The sequence below is a fragment of the Argiope bruennichi genome, chromosome 6 (genome assembly GCF_947563725.1).
Source record: "Argiope bruennichi chromosome 6, qqArgBrue1.1, whole genome shotgun sequence".
Taxonomy (NCBI): Eukaryota; Metazoa; Arthropoda; class Arachnida; order Araneae; family Araneidae; genus Argiope; species Argiope bruennichi.
Window position 1 is genome coordinate 97,321,002 of NC_079156.1, and position 25,851 is coordinate 97,346,852.

General features: G+C 29.6%; 3 protein-coding genes across 3 annotated transcripts; 1 reads left to right on the forward strand and 2 right to left on the reverse strand.

Annotated features, from left to right (window-relative positions):
* Positions 1-5,967: 5,967 nt before the first annotated feature.
* LOC129971843 (adult-specific rigid cuticular protein 15.7-like) lies at positions 5,968-7,910 on the reverse strand. Its single transcript, XM_056085818.1, has 3 exons — positions 7,899-7,910; positions 6,581-6,685; positions 5,968-6,474 (listed from the first exon to the last, which is right to left on the reverse strand). Exons 1-3 carry the CDS (start codon positions 7,908-7,910, stop codon positions 5,968-5,970), a joined length of 624 nt encoding a protein of 207 aa, XP_055941793.1.
* A 7,071-nt stretch (positions 7,911-14,981) lies between these two features.
* On the reverse strand, positions 14,982-17,654 carry LOC129973039 (adult-specific rigid cuticular protein 15.7-like). The gene is made up of 3 exons (XM_056087396.1): positions 17,588-17,654; positions 15,683-15,787; positions 14,982-15,575 (listed from the first exon to the last, which is right to left on the reverse strand). The coding sequence occupies exons 1-3, from the start codon at positions 17,597-17,599 to the stop codon at positions 15,075-15,077; spliced, it is 618 nt and encodes a 205-aa protein (XP_055943371.1). The 5' UTR covers positions 17,600-17,654; the 3' UTR covers positions 14,982-15,074.
* A 6,272-nt stretch (positions 17,655-23,926) lies between these two features.
* On the forward strand, positions 23,927-24,612 carry LOC129971844 (cuticle protein 64-like). The gene is made up of 2 exons (XM_056085819.1): positions 23,927-23,976; positions 24,336-24,612. The coding sequence occupies exons 1-2, from the start codon at positions 23,927-23,929 to the stop codon at positions 24,610-24,612; spliced, it is 327 nt and encodes a 108-aa protein (XP_055941794.1).
* Positions 24,613-25,851: the final 1,239 nt, after the last annotated feature.

Here is a 25,851-nt window from a genome sequence, read left to right on the forward strand (position 1 = left end):
TAACAAATACCCATCAGTGTATAGACACAATTTATAGAAAGTATGAATATCTATTTCTTTGTCTAAGTTTTTTTTAGCCTTGTATCTTATTTCAACTCTTTTCACCTTCAATGATTTTATCATCATTCATTTCTCAAATTTATAATTAATATGCCACCCTATAAGCATCATATGCGTAAGAGGAGAGTTCTGCACCTTTGACCGATTTTCAATATTATTTTTTTATTGGTTTCGTATCGACCTTAATCTTAATTCTGCTTAGGATTTCATTTAATGGATATTTTAAAAGATCAAAGTTTTCAATTCTAACATTTTTAAGTATGTTTTTTTTAATAAACTTCTATGATTATCGTCAACATATTGTTGTATTTTCTAAAATATTTAATTCTCTAAAACATCTAATGTTTAGAGACTAACTAACTAAACTAAAACTTTCAACTAACTAAAACTAACTAAAACTTCAGCTAGGTGAAACAAAGTGTTCAGTTTTTATTCATAAACTTAAATTATCTTACCTCCGAAAGTTAATGGGCAGACAAGGCAGGATTATTGTTTAATTTGTTTGTTATTTTTTGAGATACTAATAAGAATGCTACTAATAAAATGTTTGAGGAGTGAAAAGAAAAGTCACTTAAGCTCTGATTATTGCATAATTATTTTGAAAATCTATATTTTTCAAAAGAATCTAAGATTTATCAGCATGTTGTGTAGGTAGTTTAATCCAGTAAGGTTTAAATAAATAAAAACATATTTAACATTTATGAAACAGACAACCGGCGTGCTGGCCTAGGGGTAGCGCGTGTTCCCCGTGATATAGGCGTTCTGGGTTCGATTCTTGGTTCGGACATGGTTGTTCTGTTCTTTGTGTTCTGTCTGTGAGGTGCGTGAATGACTCCCCCCCTCCTCCTTGTGAAAAGGGCTTGTGCAAGCGAGTGTGTGTGTACTATCTTCATTTGAGATAGAAGTCGGACATCCGCCCTCGGGGTGCTCTCGGGTCTTTACCCTCAGAAGCTACTGCACAAAATTTGGCTTAAAATAGTCACACGACAAAAAAAAATTAATAAACAACGTTGCATTTTAAAAAACTCACAACCCGTTAATTTTGAAATCAATCGTAACACTTCTAATATAAGTAATAATATTGCATTTAAGATAATCACACTACATTTTGAAAATTGTAAAACAACGATAGTGTTCTTGAATGTAAGGCTCTATTTTATGATTAAATAACTAAACTTAATGTATTGTTTCGATATTAGATATCAGATTTTAAGTATTTACTTCATTATTCATTGTGTGAGTAACCTGATTAAGATTTTCTCAGTCATTGTTTTGAAGGAAAATGTTATGAAATGATGTACATGCTTTTGTATCATTATGATGTCGATAGTTTCAAGTTAAAAACGTGTTTTTATTTTGAACATATTTAAAATCATAGACAATTTAATTTTCAAAATTAAAATATATCAATGTAATGAAATTTTGGGAGTCAATGATCAAGAGTCTAGTTATTCACTGGATAAGTTGATCCTGTTCTCAACTTTATTAATACTTAATATTCAACTATAGTATTATAAGTTAAATAGAAAGCATAGAAATCCTTGGGTTGTGTTGTACCGCCTCCATATTTTCTATTCTAGGTACAGAATAATTTTATTTTCCGAAATGAAATCAGATATAATTTACTTTGCTCAAGGGTCTGAGCTATTTTAAAAATTAAAAATTATTTATTTTGGTTCGTTCACCACAGTTGTTACTTTTCCCATTAGTATAGTGATTTAACATGAAAAGCTTAACAAATACATTTTCAGTTTATACGTAGGTATAATTAAATTGCATTTTATTCAGGATTTAACCTTTTAAAATGTTCATGATGAACACGAGGTATATATAGTAATAAATCCATCATATCCTTGCATTTATCAGATGTAATAGTTCTCCTTTTTTTTATACATAAAAGATAATTTTAGTTTTCTGAAATTACTTGATCTTCCTCGTTGTGGTGGCAAATCGATAATTTTAAATTCAGCATCTCGTTCTATCGAAGTTTTGGAGAACATTTTGTATGGTGCATCCCTTGTAAATCTGATCAAGCATATAGTTAAACAATTCACAGTTTCTCCATAGTTATTTTTATTTCTTTTTAAGACCGCTTCCTCCAGAGGTTGGGTTAAAAATAAATATCCGCGTTTCATTTCACGTATTAAACATTTATTATGTTTCCGACAATTTCGTATTACTTTATAGTAATCCTGGGGAATATACAAGGAAATGGACAAGGAAACTGCTACATTTGCTTCATCATGCAGCAACCGGAGCTAAGTTTTGCCGTAATATATTCGATAAAAAATAATTTCCAATTTAAGATGGACTTGCATCAGTTTCAAAATAAACAGATTTTCAATACTGCTAAGAGCTAAAACTTCCATCTCCAAAATACTAGAATCTGATTTTTTTTTTCACTTTAAATTGTTTACGCATATAACGATCATAACAAGTTTTATCTATAACTATCATTATTTCCATTTTTTTCAAAAATGGACTTGCCCCACTTTCAAAATAAACGGTTCAATTCATTTATATATAACATGATGTCCGTGATTTTTTCAAATCGTCCGATTTCAAAGCAGCGTGGTCCTTATTGTCTTTTTCATGTTTATTGTGTGCCTAGAACTTTTTTAAAAGCGACAATCTCGTAACAACATAGTGCTGTTGAAAGCATAAACTTCCGGCTTATCTTTATAAATTTCGTGATATTGTGACTTCACTTTTTTTGTCTTGTTAACTAAACAGATGTCGTGTAATCCTTATTGTCTTATTTATTGTGTGACTGAAACTTTCTAAAAGCGACAATCTAATAACATCATAGACTATCGAAAACATAAATATCTGACTCATTTATCTTCTAAATCTCAAGATAATGTGACTTCACTTTTTTGTCTTGTAAACTGCACAGATGCCGTGTTATCCTTATTGTCTTATTTATGTTCATTGTGTGCCTAAAACTTTCTAAAAGCGACAATCTCGTAACATCATAGACTATCAAAAACATAAATATCTGACTCATCTATCTTCTAAATCTCAAGATAATGTTTCACTTTTTTGTCTTATAAACTGCACAGATGCCGTGTTATCCTTATTGTCTTATTTATGTTCATTGTGTGCCTAAAACTTTCTAAAAGCGACAATCTCGTAACATCATAGACTATCGAAAACATAAATATCTGATTCATCTATCTTCTAAATCTCAAGATAATGTGACTTCACTTTTTTGTCTTGTAAACTGCACAGATGCCGTGTTATCCTTATTGTCTTATTTATGTTCATTGTGCGCCTAAAACTTTCTAAAAGCGACAATCTCGTAACATCATAGACTATCGAAAACATAAATATCTGATTCCTCTATCTTCTAAATCTCAAGATAATGTGACTTCACTTTTTTGTCTTGTAAACTGCACAGATGCCGTGTTATCCTTATTGTCTAATTTATGTTCATTGTGTGCCTAAAACTTTCTAAAAGCGACAATCTCGTAACATCATAGACTATCAAAAACATAAATATCTGACTCATCTATCTTCTAAATCTCAAGATAATGTGACCACTTTTTTGTCTTGTAAACTGCACAGATGCCGTGTTATCCTTATTGTCTTATTTATGTTCATTGTGTGCCTAAAACTTTCTAAAAGTGACAATCTCGTAACATCATAGACTATCGAAAACATAAATATCTGATTCATCTATCTTCTAAATCTCAAGATAATGTGACTTCACTTTTTTGTCTTGTAAACTGCACAGATGCCGTGCTATTCTTATTTTTTTTTTTTTATTTATGTTTATTGTGTGCCTGAAACTTTCTAAAAGCGACAATCTGGTAACATCATAGAACTATCGAAAACATAAATATCCGGCTCATCTATCTTCTAAATTTGAAGATAAAGTGACTTCACTTTTTAGTTTTGTAAACTGCACAGATTCCGTGTTATTTTTATTGTTTTATTGATGTTTATTATGTGTCTGAAACTTTGTAAAATTACAAACTCGTAACACCATGGCACTATTAAGACATAAACATCCGGCTCATCTATCTCTTAAATTTCATGATATTGTGATTTAATTCTTTTTTTTTTTGTCTATTAAGCTGCACATATATTAAAAAGAAACCTTTTTCTTTTACTTCCAACAATGGACGAAAATAATTCAATTAAATATTTAATGAAACAATGAAAAAGATTTGAATTTCAGGGGATAAATATATTCTATATTTGGAAAAAAGTCAAAATTATATTTTTTAAAAATTTAAAATTCAGTAAAAATTTGTATGATTGTTTAATTGATGCCGTTAAAAAGACAATTTGTTAAATTTTGAAAGAGTGCAAAATTAATTTTTTGCAATATTAGTTTCGGAAGTTGTCGAAGGAAAACCTCAAAGTTCAGCTTAATTTTGAATTAATTAAAAATTCAAAGCATAACTCTAAGGTACGCATTCCCATTGTTTAAAGTATATATATGCCAAATTTGGTAGCTGTTGATCAAACGTTTTTGGTCGTAGAGTGCCATCATACATATTGATACACATGAGCACATTCGTCTTTATTATTAGTAGATATTTCCTCAGAATTGTAAAGATTTTTGGAAATTAATAGGGCTATTATTCTACAAGAATGCATTTGGAAATTGATTTCTTTTTTAAAAAAAAATATTCTCATTTTCAAAGTTAAAATATTTTATCAAAGATTTGGATATCAAAACAAAATCTTGCAATGATGATACAAGCAATCTAAGGATTGGATAATGATAATATTACTAAGGATAAAAATAATGACATTGCACATATAATATATAAATATCTAAGAGTTTATTTTTTGTATGAATTTGATTATTTATTTCAGAAAAAAAATATGTTATTCCCTTCTTGTTTTGAACAATAATAAAACTGTGCTTAATGACTTATTTTAATTTTTTTTTCTATTTTTAAACCTGTAATAAATTTTACAATTCATTATTATAAAAAAAATTAAGAATCTAAAACTCGAATATCTGAGATTACTTTCCAGTAAGTGTCAAGCATGAAAAATATATTTAGCTAAACTGAAATGCTAATTGATAATTAAGAGCTCTAAAATTATAAAATATTATATTACCAATAAAAATAAATAATTATACAAATTAAAATTTTTGAATTTAAATACATAAGAAGTGAGAAAAAAATCTATAATAAAATTTTAATCTTCAAAATGTGAAACAAGACAGTTAAAGTAAAAAGTGTTTAGTGTAAATGGAAAAACTCAAAAGAAATATATTTTTTCAAGTGTATTTATTTATATTTCTATGTCAAATAAATAAGTTTATAATGTGCTATTACAGTAAATATCCTCGTTTCAATACAAAAAGAAAATTACGATTTTTGGCTTCAAATCTTGGGCAATGAAGAGAAATCATAGTATTTGGAAGATATCTGTATTTTCTAGATGAAAAGAAAGAAAGAAATTATATTCTTTGCAAAACAAGTTAATATTTTTTCTATTATGTTCTTCATAATACACTTTTAACTAATATGGTGATTAAATTCTGATTTTAAAAAAAATAGTACGTGCAAAGTAAAATATAAAACAATTTCCTACTCTTTTAAGGAGTATTTTGTCAAAACAGTAACATACAGATATATATATCTGATGCCTATTAATTTTTATAACAAATTAGCACAAATGAAATGATTAAATTAAGTTTTACAGAAATAATGCTTGTTACGAAATTTAAAAATAGTTTAGATAATCTTACTGAAAGCCAATAAATATCAAAACATGAATATAGATGATATAAAGAACAAAAATAAAACTCAGGATTTTTACAAAATAATATTTCATTAGATATTAAAGAAGAGTAGTCAAATATTCATTAATGCCAAACGAAACATGTTATAACTTAATATCGATAAATATATTTACCTTTTCATTCAAGTAACAAGCTTAATGGATGAGAGCTTTACCATATCCCAGACCATATCCGAATCCAAGAGGAGCGCCAAGACCAAGAGAGGCACCGTGTCCAATCACTCCACCATAAGCTACAGGGGCGGCGACGGCAGCTCCATGTCCGAGAACGCCACCATAAGCAACAGGAGCAGCGACAGCTAGGGCGGCAACAGCTAATGGAGCAGCGTAGGAGGCAGCATCTCCAACAAAGACAGCAGCAGGGGCTACGTGGTTGACAACTGGGGCGACAGGTCCGGCGTAGGGGCTGGCGATGAGGGCGGCAGCTGGAGCACTGGCGGCGGTTCCAGGTTCGTTGGTCTTAACAACGGCTCGGAATCCGTGTCCATCAGCGACGTAGTCGACTCGTCGGGCCCTTCCGTCAATGTCAGCGAGGGTGTAGGATCCCTTCTTGTTTCCGTGGGCATCGCCTACTTCAGATCGGGAGTTGGTGGCACCGAGTCCGTCCTTGATGTCATAGCTGAAAGCGTAGTTGCCGTATGCCTGAATTGATAAGTTCAGTTTTAGTACGAATTGCATATCAATCATATACCGCAGAATTTTGTAGGAAATTTTATTCAATAATAATAAATATTAGAAATTTACTTACATCTTGGGTTTGAGATCTAGCACTGACTCCGGTGTTTACCAGAGCCGCATGTCCGAGGAGAACGCTGGCTTTGACTGCTGCAAGAGCAGCGAAGAGGATGGCGACCTGAAGAAAAAAGAAATTTTCAAAGAATTGCACTTTACATCGATGCATAAGCGAGACTCATTTTTAGATAATTATTCCAAAAATTCAATAAGAAGGGGAAAGAAATTGGCCTTAAACCTCTATTGCTTTATGAACCTACTTTTTAAAGATATTTTAGCTTGGTTGAACAGAGGTAATTTGTAGATGACGTAGTAAAAAATAATTCAACATAAAATTCGAATTAGCAAATAAATGTGCGATAATGATTTCAATGATATAAAATTTATTGAACAATTTTAATTTTGAATTTTGCAATTTTGAAAGGGACTCTAAGGGTATATTTATAATATTAAAATAGTTTATTATACGTTATATAATTTAGAAAGAAGCAAATAATAATCTTAATAAATAAAGTGAAATTATCTATAATGACAAAAACGTCCTTTAATTTTACCAAGAGCAATATATACCCTATATAGTTAGCGATTCAAGAGTAAGATACACTTTATTTCCTTTATTGATTGAATACTTTGCCTATAAGTAAACTCTTCATATTAATTAAAAACCTTTAAAATTATTCAGTTTCGATTATTAAATATACATATGTGACGGACGTATTTAATTAAGGAAAATAAGTCAAAAATTAGAACATTTTCTTTTCGTTCTGGCTTTGAATTTTCTAAATTAAAATCGATTTATAGAAGAAATTCTTATATTTTAACAGGATCAAATTTCTTAAACCCTTTAAATCCTTAAAATCTTATTGATAGTAACGATAGTAGAAATCCTTAAATTTTTATTGATAGTAATATTTGTTTAAATTCAAATATCCTAACATGTTTAAGTTAAGCATTTTTAATAGTTTTCAAAAAATTTCTGATAAAAAGAATTGAATATCAAGATTATCCTGTGTTTAAATTTATGTTAAGATACTTGTAGATGAGAAATATATTTGAATATTCTGGCTATGTTTGCACTAGAATTGAAATAAATCTGCATCTTAATTCTACTCAAAGGCAGTTTAAAAAAATATTTACATAATTGTTAAAAAAAATGCATGAAAAATACTTCTTACGATGAGAGAGACATGATAACAAGGTTTCATATAATCTTCTGAAAATAAGTGTTCTAAAAGCTAAGAAAGTTTATTATATCATAAGTAATAAAATATGAAGGTAAATAGGACTTAAAATGGTAGTTAAAGCAACGATCTAAACGATTGTAAAATATTTACCTTAATGAACATTTTGATTGAAGTTGAACTCTTGTATACGAGTTAAGTTGTGATATCCAAACGAATGCGTCCACTTTATATACTAGAAATGGCAAGGGCATTAGTACCGGTAACCATGGCTCGAAGCATTTAAATCCGCGAGTCTAGTTGAAATTGAACTGACAACTCCACTCTGGGATAAGGTGAGTTACTGTTTCCCTCTCATTCATCGATGGTTATTATTTCCTCTAATTAGCTCTAACTATCAATAAAAGACGGTTTGTAAATATTGATTTTGTTTATAAATAAATAAATATTTAATACACACACACACACACACAAAAAAGAAAGATGCCTTTTTGTTCAAAGAAGAAAATGCGTAATACTAGCCACGTTCTTATCAAATCGGTAATTTGACCTTTGATGGAATGCGTTGGTTATTTATTCTTTATTAAAAGCTGTTTTATTTCTTTTGAAAGGTCAAAATTGTATAGTTTGGGTGTGTTATTTCCTTGAAATGGAATTTGATATGTATTAAAATTGAATTAAAATTGTTTTGAATCAGATTATGCAATGCAATGAAAGCCTTTTATCTTATCTATCGCTAATCTTATCATTCGCTTTATATTATTAAAATCCCCTCGATCCCGATTCGTCGTATTCAAAAGCCCACAAAAATATTCCCTTAATATGATCATTACTTAGTTTAATGTTATCAGATTTGAGGCAGATAATTAACCGATATTTTGTTTTAAACTAGCTTTCATTATTGAAGTTTACAGAATTTCTTGTCGCACTTACGAAAAAATATCAAATGAAGTTCACATTCCCTTGTTTAGATTAGAATGGTCTGGATTGGTTTAAACGGACATCTGTTTTTCTTTTCTATAGTTATAAAGCGTTGTTCAATGTGATAAAATTATGAACTCAAAATTGTTGAAAAAAGAACTGTATGTGAGTGTTAAAGGCAGCATTGAAATTCTGAACTGGTTTGTCTAAAATTTATCAAAGTGACATTGTAGGGTAACTGAGCATTTTAAAATTTTTTAAAACAAGAGAAAAACGATAAATAACGATTTTTCCTACTGGGATGAATGTCTTGAATAAAACACACAAACTCACGTCGAAATTAGTCTAGAATTGATTAATTTCAAACTAGCGTGCAATATCATTCTGCAATTTTAAAAAAATTAAGTGTGAATGATATATAAATATACTTTTGGAAAATAATTGTCATCAAGCAACAGTTAAGAATTTTAAATTGTTTTTTTTAAATAAATTATAGATAGCCCTAAAATAGATATTTTTCCCTTTTTCCTTAAAGTTATAAAATATATAAAACTGTAATTGGTAAAATTATGATTATACCCAATAGAGTTATATTAATCCGTTAATATTCCTGAATTTTTAAATTCAGAAATGATCTCATTTAGGTGCAGCTATTGCATATTTAAATTAAATATAGTTAACGTCAGAACTTTATGAAGTAATGAATTTTTGTGGATACTAATTTGGTTTAAAAAAATTATTGCTATTTTGTGTTCGGCTGTTTATAATTTTAAAAAATAATGAAGATCTTAGATCCAATAAGGCGAAATCGCTTTTAACCCTTTCAATACCAATTTTTTTCTTTACCAAAATTAAAATAAATTAAGGCTTTAATGGGCCAAATAAAGTATAAATACATATATTCTTTTAAAATAAAAATAAAAAAAAATTAAATTTAGAGGCAATTTCGGAGGTGGGGCATATGTGTCTCAGTGATATTTTTAAATGGGACACGTGTTCCATTGGGGCTGAAGTGACCATATAAAATACAGTGGATACGGGAAAAATATCACTAATATATGAATTAATCGTAGAAAACCATTGGGACATGCACTTCAACAAACTACCCCCTTTGTATGATTTAAAAATATCATCGGGACATATATGTCCTGGGGGGGACCGAAAGGGTTAAAACAATAATTATGAAGATCACCAAATTGAAATTTGGCTTCAAGCATTGTTTTTTTTATAACCCCAAAGTCCCACCAGGAAGATTCTTTCATTTTTTCGTTATTTGAATTCCAAAAAGATAAATCATTAAAATTGTTAAAAAAAAATGACTTCGAGACATTGAAGAATCTACATTTTATAAACTTCTTTGTGATTCATAAAATTAATTTTTCTTTTTATTTGCTAGTGAATATGACAGCCTTCACAAATTTGGTACTATATGATCTTTGGCTTACATTGCAAATCTTTATCAAATATTGAACAAAATGTATCAACTGGTTGACATTTTGGTTATTTGCTTGTGAATACGTTAAATTACAAACTTGAAAAGTATAACAAAGATGATGTTGATTTTATCATCAAAATTGAAGATTTCAAAAATGCCGACCAAATCTACCAAACGAACAACATTCTGTGTCTTCTTCCAGATTGTATACTTGCTTATTAGAAAAAAACCCCTCTATTAGCTTAAACTAATTAAAATATTTGTATTTTTATATATCTCTGTGTATATATGTCAATAAGATAATATAAAATTCAATTTGGTCAATAAATAAAATTGGTATATTATTTTGACAATAAAATTGAGGTATCATATTAATATTATATTCACTAATGCTATTGAAATACATCTTACAAAACAAAAGAAAATATTATTTTAAATAATAAACAATGATAGAATATTCTGATTAGTTAGTTATGTTTGCACAGTGATGATGCCGACTGGCAATAAAAAATGGCGAAAAGTTTTCAGTTATTGAGGTTAAGGAAAAAGATGGCATATAGTTATTATTGACGTATCTAGCTCTCATTAACTTCAATTTGAATAGAATTAGGGAAATAGGTACAGCGGTTAAGGATAGGAGGGACTTCTTTGGTTTTACCAGTCAATTTAAATATATAACAGATATTGAGGTAACAGCTGATCGCTGAAGGCGACTAGGTAGAATTCAAATCGTATAAAATACCTAAAAGATTACACCTCACTTCACTTCTAATTTTTAAGAATAATGTTTTGAACATTGCATATACTCACATACAAACACTTCCTTTTATAAATATAGGTCTCATCGGATTCAATTACTTAGAGATAAAAATGAAATTTTAACTTTCCTATTATTGTGTTTGGCAGCACGTATTCCTCTGCCACACCATCTCGAAAATTGCGCATGCACTTTTAGTACAAATTATGTCTTCTACAAAATATCACATAACCACATTATAAAAACCGAAAATGAACTAAGATGAAATGAATTTTAATAAAAACGTTTGAATCCATTTCTTGTTTCTTGATATTTTTTTTCTTTCCAATAACTTGAAAAGACACAAAAGTAGCATTTCATATGCACACATGAATTATTTAACCAATTGAATCTAATTTCCACTAAATCGCCGATTAAGAACGGTGAAGCTTTATAAGCGACTACTCTTTGGGAGATTCTAGTTGTAATTTATTCGAAGTTTGGCATTTTTATAGATATATTTTGTAGATGAATAATAATTTTCTATGCCATTGCTTAATAAATGTTTCTATTAGTAGACATATGAGCTTTAAGACGACATTCACTTTAGAGCCTATGATTTTTAGTCGACTTTTAGATTCACTTTAGAGCCTATGATTTTTAGTCGACTTTTAGATTCACTTTAGAGCCTATGATTTTTAGTCGACTTTTAGATTCACTTTAGAGCCTATGATTTTTAGTCGACTTTTAGATTCACTTTAGAGCCTATGATTTTTAGTCGACTTTTAGATTCACTTTAGAGCCTATGATTTTTAGACGACTTTTAGATTCACTTTAGAGCCTATGATTTTTAGTCGACTTTTAGATTCACTTTAGAGCCTATGATTTTTAGTCGACTTTTAGATTCACTTTAGAGCCTATGATTTTTAGTCGACTTTTAGATTCACTTTAGAGCCTATGATTTTTAGACGACTTTTAGATTCACTCAAATTTTATGACTTTCTGGTGAGATATTTACTATATTAATTTATTCTGCTTATGACCTAGAAATGTCACTTATGGTAATTTCAATACTTATAATTATCAATTTTATTAAAAATTGTATGATTTTATCAAAAATAGTCAATCGACAATTTAAAAATGGTTTTGCCGGCGTCCTGGCATAGGGGTAGCGCGTCTTCCCCGTGATCTGGGCGTCCCGGGTTCGAGTCCCGGTTTGGGCATGGTTGTTCTTCTGGTGTTCTATCTGTGAGATGTGTGAATGTGCCCTCCTGTAAAAAGGGGTTGTGCAAGCGAATGAGTGATGCGTGAGTAGCAAAGTCGTACTCTTGGCCCTAGTTGGCGCTGCTATAAAAAATAAGAGACGTTCCCCTCAGGCTTAAATCGCTGTCTTCGTAACAGCGGGCTTGTCAGTGGCAAGTGCCATAAGAAAACAAACAAACAACAAAAATTGTTTTGATAGTTTTCCTAAAAATTTAAAAAAAAGGCTGGATGTAATATTTCCATTAAATAAATTTAGATTGAATTTTGTTGATTGATACATAAATTTTAACGAAAAGAAGAAAATAATTTCGAATTTCTATTGATTAGTTTAATTTTAAATCGTTTTATGTTTTCGACTCAACTAATGTTATGAGTAATTGCGGCATGATTATGATGTTGTTTTCTAATTTTTATATAATTGGGACATTTTTTTGAATTATAGAGACAATAGAATTATATAGACTAAGAACAGTATATGCAGCCGCAGTTGTGTCTAGTAAATTGAAATTGCGCCAGCAAGTGATTCTCAAACTAAAATCTTTATGAGTAATTTTCTGGAAATGTAAACGGTTATGTTTTGTACTTGTTTATGTTGTATGCCTAGAATGAATCAAAACGATTTAAAATAGTTTTTTAATATATCATGCTTTTAAAATGCAATAAAATGTATAAAATAATTTTCCCGATGAGGGACACTAGATGACAAAATTTGTACCAAAGTAACAACAAAGCGAGTTATAATTGCATTGTCATCCAATTCTACGCTATGTTTAAACTATCAAAATTCTATCTCATCGTAAAAGTTGTTTAAAAGCGATTGCAAAATTTGGACTGGACAGACAGACAAGAAAGTGAGTTAATAAAAATGCAATAAAAAGTATAAAATAATTTTTTTAAACCCCATGCAGATTTGTTACACCATATAAAATACTGTGAATTCAAGAAAAAGGAACGTAAAAATTAATTTACTTCATATAAAACAAAATTTTAAATATTAAAGTATTTTAAGAAATTATTTTTAAAATAAATTATGAATTGAAAATTTTTTTAAACCTTTAAATACATTTTAAATAGTTAACTTTATTTAAACATTCAGTTTATTTTAACTAATTGAATTCTAACACCTTGCAGAGCTCTAATTGAATATTTTATAGTAATTTTAGCTACATTTCAGCATAACAATATAAGAAAAATTTTACTTCCATTATTCCGTTTCTTATCTGATTCAAGATTTTATAAGGAAAAATATGTAAAGGCAAAATATTATATTCTTTATATATTTTGATGAGTTATAAAATAAAAATTCATTTGACGCTTTAAAACAGGGTAATTTATTCCAACAGACTAAGAATTATATGATAATATTGTTCTATGCTGTATCATGTTTCTATATTTATTGTGAAAGACTGCCGACTGATAATGAAATATATTATAGACTAATACCTAGAAAATTATAGACATACATTTTATTAAATTTGTTTGCTGAAAAAGAGAGAGAAGTAAAAAATCCGAATGTTTCAATCAAAACTCCAAATCTGTAAAAGAGAGGGTTGTTAATAGAAATATAGAACTGAAATAATGATTTTAATCATATTCGTAATGTGCTAGTTTTTAATGCATTTAATTTATAATTCATAATGCGAAACATAAATGTTAATTTTTAATGCATGCATTATTAATTTTCCTTCTTATCCGTTTAGCTTCCTAACTGTAATATCTACAATAACATTTTTTTTTCTAGTTTTTGGTTTGATCTCCAGATTCTTGATAAAATTCTAATTTCCAAATTTTTTTAATACACTGAGGAAAGCCTGTGCTTGTTTTAGAAATTGTTTTTTATATTTAATTTTCTTTACAACCAAATTTAAAAAAGTTTTAAAAATAAGCTATATGAATTCGAACTCTGTATTTTAACCTTCCTTAAAATCCAGTTTAGGCATCCTTTCATATGTTTGAAAGCTTTAGTTTTCATTCTGATAAAGGGAGGAAAATTAAGAATAAATAATAAATTCAGAAAAACTGAGTAATTTTTGAAAAAAAAACCATTTGCTTCCAAACCTTTCTAGCATACCATTTTTAATACTTAATTATGATTTCAAATAAAGATATGTATGATAAAAAAGTACTTATAAAAGGCAATAAGGAAAAGGAAAGTCGAAAATATATTCAAGTAAATTGACAATATTAAAACTTCCATATATTAGAGAAAAAAATTGGAAGATTTTTTTGCATTTCGTTATAAGATTCTATTAAATGCATTATTGCTATTTTAAAGCAAATGGATATTTGTGTGTAAACTTGAGGCATCTTTTATGAATATTTGAATGATTTGCACTAATATCTTGTTAAATTACTGGCCCACATTCAAATGATCTTTATTAATTTTTCTCAAAAATATTGCTACGCTTAAAATAAATTACATTGCCAATGATTTTTCAAGACAGAAAATTTTATGTAGTATATATATATATATATATATATATATAATTATACGTAAATATCTACTACATAATGTAGAATTATGTATATTTATATGGAACCATTATGCAGATTCATATATTTATGTAGAAAGCTTAGTGATATATTATAAGAAGAAAAAAAATGTAAAAAGTAATAGAGATAGTTACAATCATTAATCGGAGTAAATACTTGCGGAAATTGCACTTCAAAAATCTAAATTGGTAGACATTTAATAACAAACAATTTTCAAAAGACGACAAATAACGTTTAAATATATTTATTCAAAATAAATTACATAAAGAGGTATCTAAATAAACTCGAATAAATTAAACATTTCAATATAATTTGAATGAAATAGGAGGAAAGATTCTTTCATTCTTGTGTAAATATTTTTTGGAAAATATACATTTCGGTTCCTCCATATGAAGATAACAACAAAGATGGCATGTGGCAGGCATTATTTCAGCATGATTGAAAAATTTGTGAAAGACAAGCATTTACAAACGAGCATTTTTTAATGGATGAGGGCTTTGCCGTATCCAAGATCATATCCAAATCCAAGAGGAGCTCCAAGAGCAGCACCGTGTCCGATCACTCCACCATAAGCTACAGGGGCGGCGATGGCAGCTCCATGTCCGAGAACACCACCATAAGCAACAGTGCCTGCAAGAGCTGGGGCGGCAACAGCCAAGGGAGCAGCATAGGAAGCAGCATGTCCAACAACGGTAGCGGCTGGGGCTACGTGGTTGACGACTGGGGCGACGGGTCCGGCGTAGGGACTGGCGACGAGGGCGGCTGCTGGGGAGCTGGCGGCGGTTCCTGGTTCGTTGGTCTTGACAACGGCTCGGAATCCGTGTCCGTCAGCAACGTAGTCGACTCGTCGGGCTCGTCCGTCGATGTCAGCGAGGGTGTAGGATCCTTTTCTGTTTCCGTGGGCATCGCCTACTTCTGATCGGGAGTTGGTGGCACCGAGTCCGTCTTTGATGTCATAGCCGAAAGCATAGTTTCCAAAAGCCTAAATTTATAAATGACGTTTTATTATAAATTGCACGACACTCCCATGAATTAAGATTTTTTTGAACATTATATTTAAATTAAAATGTTCAAAAGTAGTGCACTTACATCTTGAGTTTGAGATCTGGAACTGATTCCAGTGTTAAGCAGAGCACCATGTCCCAATAGAACACTGGCGTTGACTGCTGCAAAAGCGACGAAGAGGATGGTGATCTGGAAAGAAAATATCAATTTTTTATTCAACATTTACATGAAAAAAATAGTCTCATATTGATAATGTTTGCCAGTATACAATACGAAACCAAAGAAACCTTGAGACTAACATTTTTAATCTGAATAAAACTTTTTAATGGTTTTAAATAAATCTTTCAGCCGACTGTTATATTTCATATTTATTTGAAATGATATTACTAAATGAATCCATGCTAAAAATTTTATATTTTATTCTGTTATTTCACGAAAAGTTAATAAAAAATTAGACTAAATCTAGAATATAACGATAGTAAAAATGTGACGTAATTAAGATTCAGTGTAAAAAATGTTTCTTTATGTGTATTCCATATTGATGATTTCTAAATTTATACTTTCCATTGTTTATTTACTAATTAATAAATTGACGATTTGAGGTTGTGAGGAAAGAAAATCCATCAGTATGCTATATCAGTTTATAATTTGCTTATTAAAGAGTTTATTTTTTAAAAGTTTTTTTATATATAGTATAATATTGTATATAATACTAATATATATATATATAATCTGAAAATACGGAATTTGATTTTTAGTACTTTACTTTAAGAAAAAAATAGAATAAAATTAAAATAATTAATCATAGATTTTTTTCATAATTTTTCATTACAAGGAAGAAAATAATTCATCTTTTAAAAGCATTTGTCAAGTGTGAAGTATTTAAAATATGCATTTTGAACGTTTATTTCAACACTTGATGCCACTGTAAAGTTGATTTCGGGTATTTCCGAATGTAATTGAAGTAATGTGAATAAGGAAATACCAGAGGAAAAATTGAAAATCGCTGATATATATTTCTATGAAACAAATATTTTACAGAAATTTATGTACAATTAATGGAAATCACTCAGATAGATCAAAAAGGATTATCAAATGCTCAAGTTCGTACCAATAATTAATTTTTATATTTGTTAAATTTCATGAGCAAAATAGTTTTTGAATCTTCTTTTAAATTAAAGAACACCGGTCTATTTACGATAGCTAAATATTGTTCAAATTATCAATCATTAGTATAGTAATATGACAATAATTAATTATTATGTTACTGATTGTCATCTATTTTACATTTTCTACATCTTTGATTCCAAGTGCATAGGTACGCTATTTGTATATTAATTGAACTATCAAAGTATTTTTATTCAAATTTTATATTTATGGCAAATGCTGCGACTCTCCTTTTAAGAAAATATTGCATATTTTGCATTCGATTTAAAAAAAATAAGCTGTAATTAATAAAAGAAATTCAAATCACTTTACAATTTATTCTCATGAAATCCGATATCAGAATTATATTTTTAAACAAAAATATGCTAATCGAATATTATTGGAATTATTAAATATTATCATCCTAATTTTACATTTCTTGCAAATTCTGAGACATTAATTTTAATAAAATATAAAAAATTTACGACACATTTTGCATTAGACTTTTAAAAAATATATAAGCTATAATTAATGAAAAAAATTCAAAGCACTTCAATCACTTTACAATTTATTTTCTTGAATTCCATATCATTAATTTATTATATTTTTAAACAAAAAAATACTAAAAAACTAAAACTTAAACAAGCATAATTATTATTTGATAAAAAATAAATACTAGTGAAAAACAAATAGTCCAGATATGCACGTGAATTTTAATTGAAAAAACACAATAACACATTCGCAAAATTGAATGTCTCATTTAATAACATAAAGAGAATAGACAGACAAAGAATTAATAAAAATATATAAATAACTATTTACGAAAAAAGATAATCAACTTACCTTTGCAATCATTGTAATTGAAGATTGTTAGCTCAAGTAACTGAGTTTAATTGAGATGTTTGGAAACTACCACTTTATATATTAGAGAATTCAAGGACAAAACACCGGTATCGATAAATTTCCCGCACGCATCTTCAAACAAGTTTGTAAAAATGCGATTAACAACCGCACCCTTCGACAGATGAGTTTACCGTTACTTGAATGCCATGGCATTGCCGTAGGAAAAAGGTTTTGTTGTTGATGGATAATTTACTCTTGTTTTCTATCTGACGTCACAGACAAATGAACTTTTAAATTCAAACCACAGATGGCTAAAGTTTGTGTTGCGTTTTTTGAATATTAAGGAATTTTGTGAAAGACCTGTTGGTTTACTTTTTGGCTATCACGGATGCTATTGAATTTCTTGTATAATTATCGCCATAAGCATTTTATCGGAAGTACTTTTGCCTTTTTGTTGATTAGAAATGATAATAAATTAGTTTATAAAAATTTAGCCTTCAGTTAATTATGCAGAATCACTTTTTTTGGTCGAAGAGAAAGTGCTGTAATATTTGAAACATTTGCCTTGATCTTTTGATAGCTCTTCTGACTAACTTTTTTCGAACCTCAAATTTTATATAAAAATTGAAGATTTCTATACAATTATTGATGAATCGATTGGTAGCATGTGAATGAAAAATTCATCCGTGTGCTTAATGGATGAATAATGTTATGGAAGCAGCTTGAAGACAATTGATTTCCAACTACTGACATGTTAATTTTTTTTAATCAAATCTGTCGTTGGATGGACTGGTTGCTGGCCTTAGGGATTGCAATATCGTATACCGAATACCGGTATTTTGAGCCATTTGTACGACTTTGTAATACCGGTATTCGCAAGTTTAAATACCGATTTTTCGGTATTTACTAGAAATTTTTTAAATTGTCTTGTAATTGTTTAAAATGTTCAGGGATCGCCAACATAGCAAAATAGTATACGTTTTTGTTTTTATGTCACCCTAACGGACGAAAATGATTAGACTGAATACAAAGTTGCATCGTACAATCAAGAGAAGTGATAAAATACTGTATGACAGTGGATTATAAAACCCTCCACCTTTTGCGCATACGTTAATATGGGCTTACTTTGACAAAATAAGAGTGAGAGGAAAGATGAAAGGAGATGTTTAGGAGGAGATTCTAAAACACGTTGGAATAGTTTACTTCTAATGATGGAACGATTTTTGAAACTGAGAAATCCAATCCAAAAAGCAGTAATCGACTTAAACCAGCAAATTAATTTTTCAGATAGTGAATTCGACTTAATATCGAGAACAGGTTATCTAGGTAATATCCAGGTAATATCGAGAACTTAATATAAACTTAAGTAAACTGGTAAAAACTGGTAATAAATAAGCTTAAGTAAAACTGGCTGTTGAGGCATTATGTCGGAGAGATTCTAATTTATTAACAGCTAATGCAACAATACATTTCACGATGCAGTCACTGAAAGAACAGCACACATCACTATCTGAACAATTATATATTACATCGAAAAATCATACAGAAGTAAGGCATATCGAAATAGAAAATGCCTTACGGTATTTACATAATTATAATGATTTTAAAAATGAAAAAGAAGAAAAGAGACTTACCAATCAAATCGGATCAAGCTTATAGCAAATTTTCTTAAATTTTTTTTATCCACATTCAGAAGAATTCGGTACAGTTATCGGAGATAATGATGGCACTAATGTGAAAGGAATTGTCTCTAGAACAACAATTAAAATTAGCGATAAAAAAAAATCAACAAACCAAAATACAATACAGAAATCAGCTATATCCAAAACCATCCGACGAGTAATCGATTTATTTGAAGATGAGGGATTTAGAGGTAAATATTTGGAAAAAGTATATCGCAAATTGCTAACAGTACCACCAACTATCGTAACAGCTGGTAATTTTTGCACAAAATTACATTCCAGGCTTAATGACAGTACAATTGATGTATTATGTTTTTAAGATCACATTTCAAAAATTTGTAATATAACCACAGACTGAACAGTGATGTTAACACTTTTTTGTTTATCTAAACATTATTATTGCCAGGCTCTTCGCTGAACAATCTATACACTTTCAGTGGGTCCCCTCACATGTTGGTTTAAATGGTAATGAGATAGCAGATAATTTAGCTAAGACTGCTTCAGATGACATATTTCATGGTGATGCAATGCTAACTTATTCTGAAATCTCCTCTATCAAAAAGATGGAGTCACCCTCGGTACTTTGTTAAGAGTCCCGGTTGGTGTCACCGACTGAATATCTCTAGAAAACAGCAAACGGCTCTGTCGTTTTTCAAGTGGACACACCAAATCCCTCACCTTCGAACACGGACGGAGAATCTTTGCTGAATGTCCTTGGTGCAAGGCAGATCAAGCCTCCCTCAATCATATTCTTAAATGTTTAAATGTTACTATTTGAGATTTTAAGGGATCTGCTATTGTTTTTGGACTCTTTAGAGATCTTTGGTTTCATGGAGGTGCTATAGCGCAGCTATATCACCTTGGATCAGAAACAACAACACTTTTTTGTGATTGAAATAAAGAAGATGTTCCTTTACTTTTTTGTGATTCTTTATATACTGTTATAATTTATAAGTTACAAATTATTTTTGCGACATTTACATACTCTAATAAAACTGGTAAATAAAACGAAGAAACACCCGTGTTTTCTTTCTTTTCCTAAAATTTGTAATACCGGTATTAAAACCGGTATCCCGGTATTAAGATCTAAAAAATACCGAATACCGGTATTGAACTTTTGATCCGATATTGCAATCCCTAGTTGGCCTGTATTATTCTAAGTATGTTGTGAATATCAATCGTTGTCGAGACATCGTTCTGTGAAATTGAAATTGTTTCATTGCAGAGATGACAGACTTCGAAAAGGGCCCAATTGTTGTTGTCACCTGGTGGATGTTTCTGAATGCCATGTTGACAATGTGTTTAAAATTTCATGAAATATTGTATCCGAGATTGTTCGCATACTTGAAAGCCGGGTTAACCTCTTTCGCTACATTACAGCACGGACGAAAATGTGTATTGAGTGCTGGCGACAGACAACTTTTACGAAATATGAGAAGGGGAATGTTGTGATAGGATTGCTGAAATGAAGGTTAGCGCACAAACCCTGTGTTTACCAAATCAATCAGAAAGAAGCTCTACAAGGTATTTATACCCTAGTTGCAATTAAAACACCATTGATCAGCGATACTAATGCGCATAAAAAGAAAAAATGGTGTTTATTTCATAAATATATTATGGAAGAATGCTAAATAATTTGTTTTAATGAATATTTTTTCCTCCGTTTCGAATTGGATGTTGAGTTTATGTCTGATGGATGCCCTTCCGAGTTTCAGATATAGAAAACTTTTGTCAATTGAGATACATAGCAAGATTTGAAGGTTTGGGCAGGGATCTAGGGGTTTTCTATGATCCTCATGATTACTCCGCAAGGCACATTACTGCCAAGAACGACCAATAATTGTGAAAATATAGATTGATTAAAAGTAACGCTTTGTTCCTTATATAAAACTATGAGTCATTTCCAATTTTTGACGTCGAATCGAATAACGATTAGAATACTTTGAATTTTACTAATATGAAAAACAGAAACAGAAATAATTTGCTAGGTCATACTTTCTCAACATGACATTGAAATGTATTTCATCTGATAATTCTTCTACAATTTGAAGTTTTCAAGGGCAGAAATATTGAACATATCTCAGTTACTCTGGAAAAATTATTATCTTCTTCACGGAGCAGTCAATTTTCCTAATGATTTCTTTCTTTCTAATAAGAATACTTGACACATCATTAATCGTAAGAAGGGTAGCTAATGGTTCTGATAATGATGTTATCATATGTAATGATATTGTTCATTTGGTAGCAAATGGACTAATAATGATGTTATCGTATGTAATCATATTGTTCATTTTGTAGTAGTCATATTTTATCCTTTGGTTATATCCAATGGAAACGGTAATTGATTGATATCTCTAATCCTGATATTTTTAAATTTTGATATTTGCAGCTTACTGAAACACTGATCAAATTAATGGAGAAATTAAGAGTTAAATAAAGATAAATTGAGAAGAAATTGTGCAGATTTTTTAATTTCTAAAAACTGTACAAGGAAATTCTGAATAATTATAATCAAATATAATTTTTTAATAGATGTAGTAGATTCATTGTAAATTTACACAACTCATTTTGAATGCCATTTTAATACACAATTTGGTGCATTTTAATGGGAGATATTAGTTCTGGAAAATGTTGGTCTTAAAAAAATGATAAGTAGACCTAATGTTCGATCAGCAATTAAATATGGCTTTTATACAGAATGGATTTTATATAAAGAATATGGTCATATTGAATATATATCCGAGAATATTGAAATTCAAGTGTCAGCGTATGACCATACTGAATATATATGTTCCATATTGAATATATTCTGTTCTTAATCAAATTTTATGATTTGAAATCGGAATTCTTACTCATAGTTCAAATAAGTTCGAAAGTAGCACATTAATACTTCAGTTACATGATAGATAAAGTTGCTTTTTATGAAAATTTTTAAACAAAGGGACATTATATAATTAATTTTGTGTGTCAAACTTCTATTAAAATACTTTATTCATTTCATCTATGTTCTTCCTGCATTTATAATTTTACTGAATAAACAAAAGCAGGTAAACTTAAATAAAAATAAACAAGATGTTTTCAGGATTAGTTAGTTTATTAGTGTTTTGTGACAAGAGTCATATCTGGCCATACATTATCGATCATATAGTTGTAAAATAAAAGTATTAAGAAGAAGAAGTGATTAACAGAAGTATTAAGTGAAACACATTAATTAAAATAATGTAAAAAGTGAAAAAAAATCAAGAAATGTGAAGATAAAATAGTTCCAAGTGTGATAAAACAAATAAATATTTGAATAAGAATGTTTTCTCTTGAAGTGACAAATATTTGAAGATGATGCACCCAATAAACGTAATCGTCAGGAATCAGAAATTGAACATTCATATAAATCATGAAGGGCAGTCTAACCAAAGTGGTATTTAATGAGGCTGGGACATCACCATCAAAATGATTTTATGGGAGACACGAATAGGGCAAATGTGAAGCCGAGCCAATTTGATGTTTACCTCACGTACTGGGGCAACAGGCTACAAAGCAATGACAAAGGTTTTAATGACACATTATATAAATAAAAGGTACTTTCAGGAAATTCTCAACTTATTTCTTTCCAGAAGTATTAGAAAATATTTGTTTATAAATGTAACCATATATATTAAAAACGGATGTATCTATATTTTCTCTCGCTTATTTTACTATTAAATTATTTTACAAAGGTGTTTTTGAAAAGAACTCCCTACATTATTTGTCCAATATGTGTTAAAAAATTAAACACAATCTCTATTAAAAAAATCATTAAAACTTTTCACAATTGTTATAAATACGTAAAATGAAGTGTATGAAGCAAAATATTAGAATAATGTTAGAAATTATTTGGCCGACTTTGCTGATTGATTCAATTTTAATGCCATACGTACGAGTGAGGTCATATTATGGAAAACATATGGTAAAAATTGATGAATGCATGATTAGCTTTTGAAATATCGCAAATCCTTATTTATAAAAATCGATAACTTAAAAGCTGAATTTCTGTTAGATAAGTGAAGAAATGTATATAAAATTCAATTATTAAAATGAGACAAAAAAAAAAACTAGAGTTAGAGAAAAATGCAATACTAAACACAAAATAAACTGTATCGAAAATTAATGCCATTAAACATTGATGGTAACTATTATGAAATTTTGCTGTGAAATTTTCCTCTTAATCCTTTAGCTCATGGAAAAACATTTACATCCCAAAGGATACGATTTTCATTTGGATTAAATATTGAATTTATTTAAGTATACATTTATGTACTAAATAAATCTCAACAGCGATTCTGTCCTAAAAAGTTTCGAAAATCAACGATACCTTATAATATATTAAAACAAGTGGATTAAAACATTTAATTTTTATTAAAAAAAGCATATTTAAGTTTAAGAGATTTCTGCTGCAAGAGTTTCAGGATTTATACTTATTTTGGGATTTATGATTCGTAAATTGTGTAAAAAAACTAATACATAACAAAAGAAAAATATTTGAGCTAACTTATACTGAAGAATATCGCGATCAAACGTTCTGAAGTTAGAACATAACTTAAGATTAATGGAGATATCCTCTTCTTATATGTTATCCTTTTCGCTGCACTCGCAGCAGTTAACACTAGTCCTCTCTAGGGACATGGCATCCTGGTCAACACTGGAGTCAGCGCCAGATCTAAAACTCAAAATGTAAGTACATTGTCCATTAATTAGATCAAGAATTCAATGTCACTCAATTACTGGCTAAAAATATCAAAGGACATGTTCATTTATATGTTCTAAAAATTTATTTCTGTAAAATGTTGCTGCAACGCATGTTGTAATAAATATTTCACCTACTTAGGCATATGGAAACTATGATTTCGGCTATGACATCAAGGATGGACTAGGTGCCACCAACTCCCGATCTTAAGTAGGAGATGCCCATGGAAACAAGAAGGGATCCTACACCCTCGCTGATATCGGTGAAAGGGCCAGATGAGTCGACTACGTTGCTGACGGACATGGATTCCGAGCCTTCGTTAAGACCAACGAACCCGGAACTGCAGCCAGCGCCCCAGCAGCCGCTCTTGTCGCGAGCCCTTACACCTGACCGTTGCCCCAGTAGTCAACCATGTAGCCCCTGCTGCAGCCGTTGTTGGACACTCTGCCACCTATGCTGCTCCACTGGCTGTTTCCGCCCCAATTGCTGCAGCACCTGTTGCTTATGGCGATGTTCTCGGATATGGAGCCGCCTTAGGTGTTGCTGCTCCTCTTGGTCTTGGATATGGATCTGCTCTTGGTCTTTGTTATGGATTGGGATATGGCAAGGCACTCATCCATTAATAGAAATTTTATAACATAATTGAGCAATTACTATTTCACATTGAATGCATATTTAATACTTGGAATACCTCTGAATAGTATTGTCATTTTCACTCAAGACGATTAATTTATTTATCTTTATTAATTTAAGGTTATTTTATAGGAATAAATATTTTTGATCTTTATTTTGTGTTGTTCTTACTAAATTGAAATAGACAAACTTATATTGCAAAAAGAATGATCTATTACTTATTGACTATCAACTGGAAGTCATACAACTTGTAACAGGTTGATTTTATACAGTATTTGTACAGTTTTACATGAATTCAATTCGTATTTGTATATAGTTTTTTTATGCAGAACTGAATCCATAGCATTGAAAAATCACTTATTAAATAATTTAATGAGGGAATATGTAATATTTTTAGGCCAGGTTTTTGTTAAACATTTAAATCTAAATTTTGAAAAATTCTTTTTTCATCATTTTGCAATGATTCAGAGAGCTATATTTTCTTATTGTTTATTCTGCATCTCACACTTTTTAATTTGCTTCTGAGGAGAAATTGGAACCAAATTGTGGATCCAATGTTCGAAAAGAGATAAGCTCGAATTTTTAAAGGGATCCTTTTTAATGACTTTCTACATTTTCATGTATTTCAAGGGTTTTCAATAAATTTAAATTAACATTAGATTTAAAAACTATTGTCTTCACCTTTTAATTGATAGTCATTCCGTTAAACAGTGCTTAAGTTAATATCTCAGCTTTTTGAATATTGTAATCTAAATATATAATCAATCTAAACAATGCTGCATAGTATAGTAATGTTTATATATAAATTTATAAATTTTTTTTGGCAAAAAGGCAGGATATTTAGATGCTTAAGCTAATTTCCAGACGAATCAATTTCAGTATTATCATAAGTGATAATGAAAATAAATCATTTTTCAAACTTATATTTCATTCACAGAATCTAATATTTTGTTGGGTTTTTTTTAAAAAATTGCTTAATAGTTGTTTGAAGTTCCTCAAAATTAAAGCCTTTTTAATTCATTTTTCAGAATAATTTTTGCTTAATTTTTTTTAAATTTCTTCTGTGCATTAGACATTTAAAACAAAACTAACGCTTTCTGTCAATTATAATATCTAGAAAAAACCTCCCAAATATGCTAGTTCCTCTTTTAACCAAATGGGACAGAATTCATTAAATGCAAGATACATTTAAAAATTAAATCAACATCAATGGGCTAGCAACAAAATTC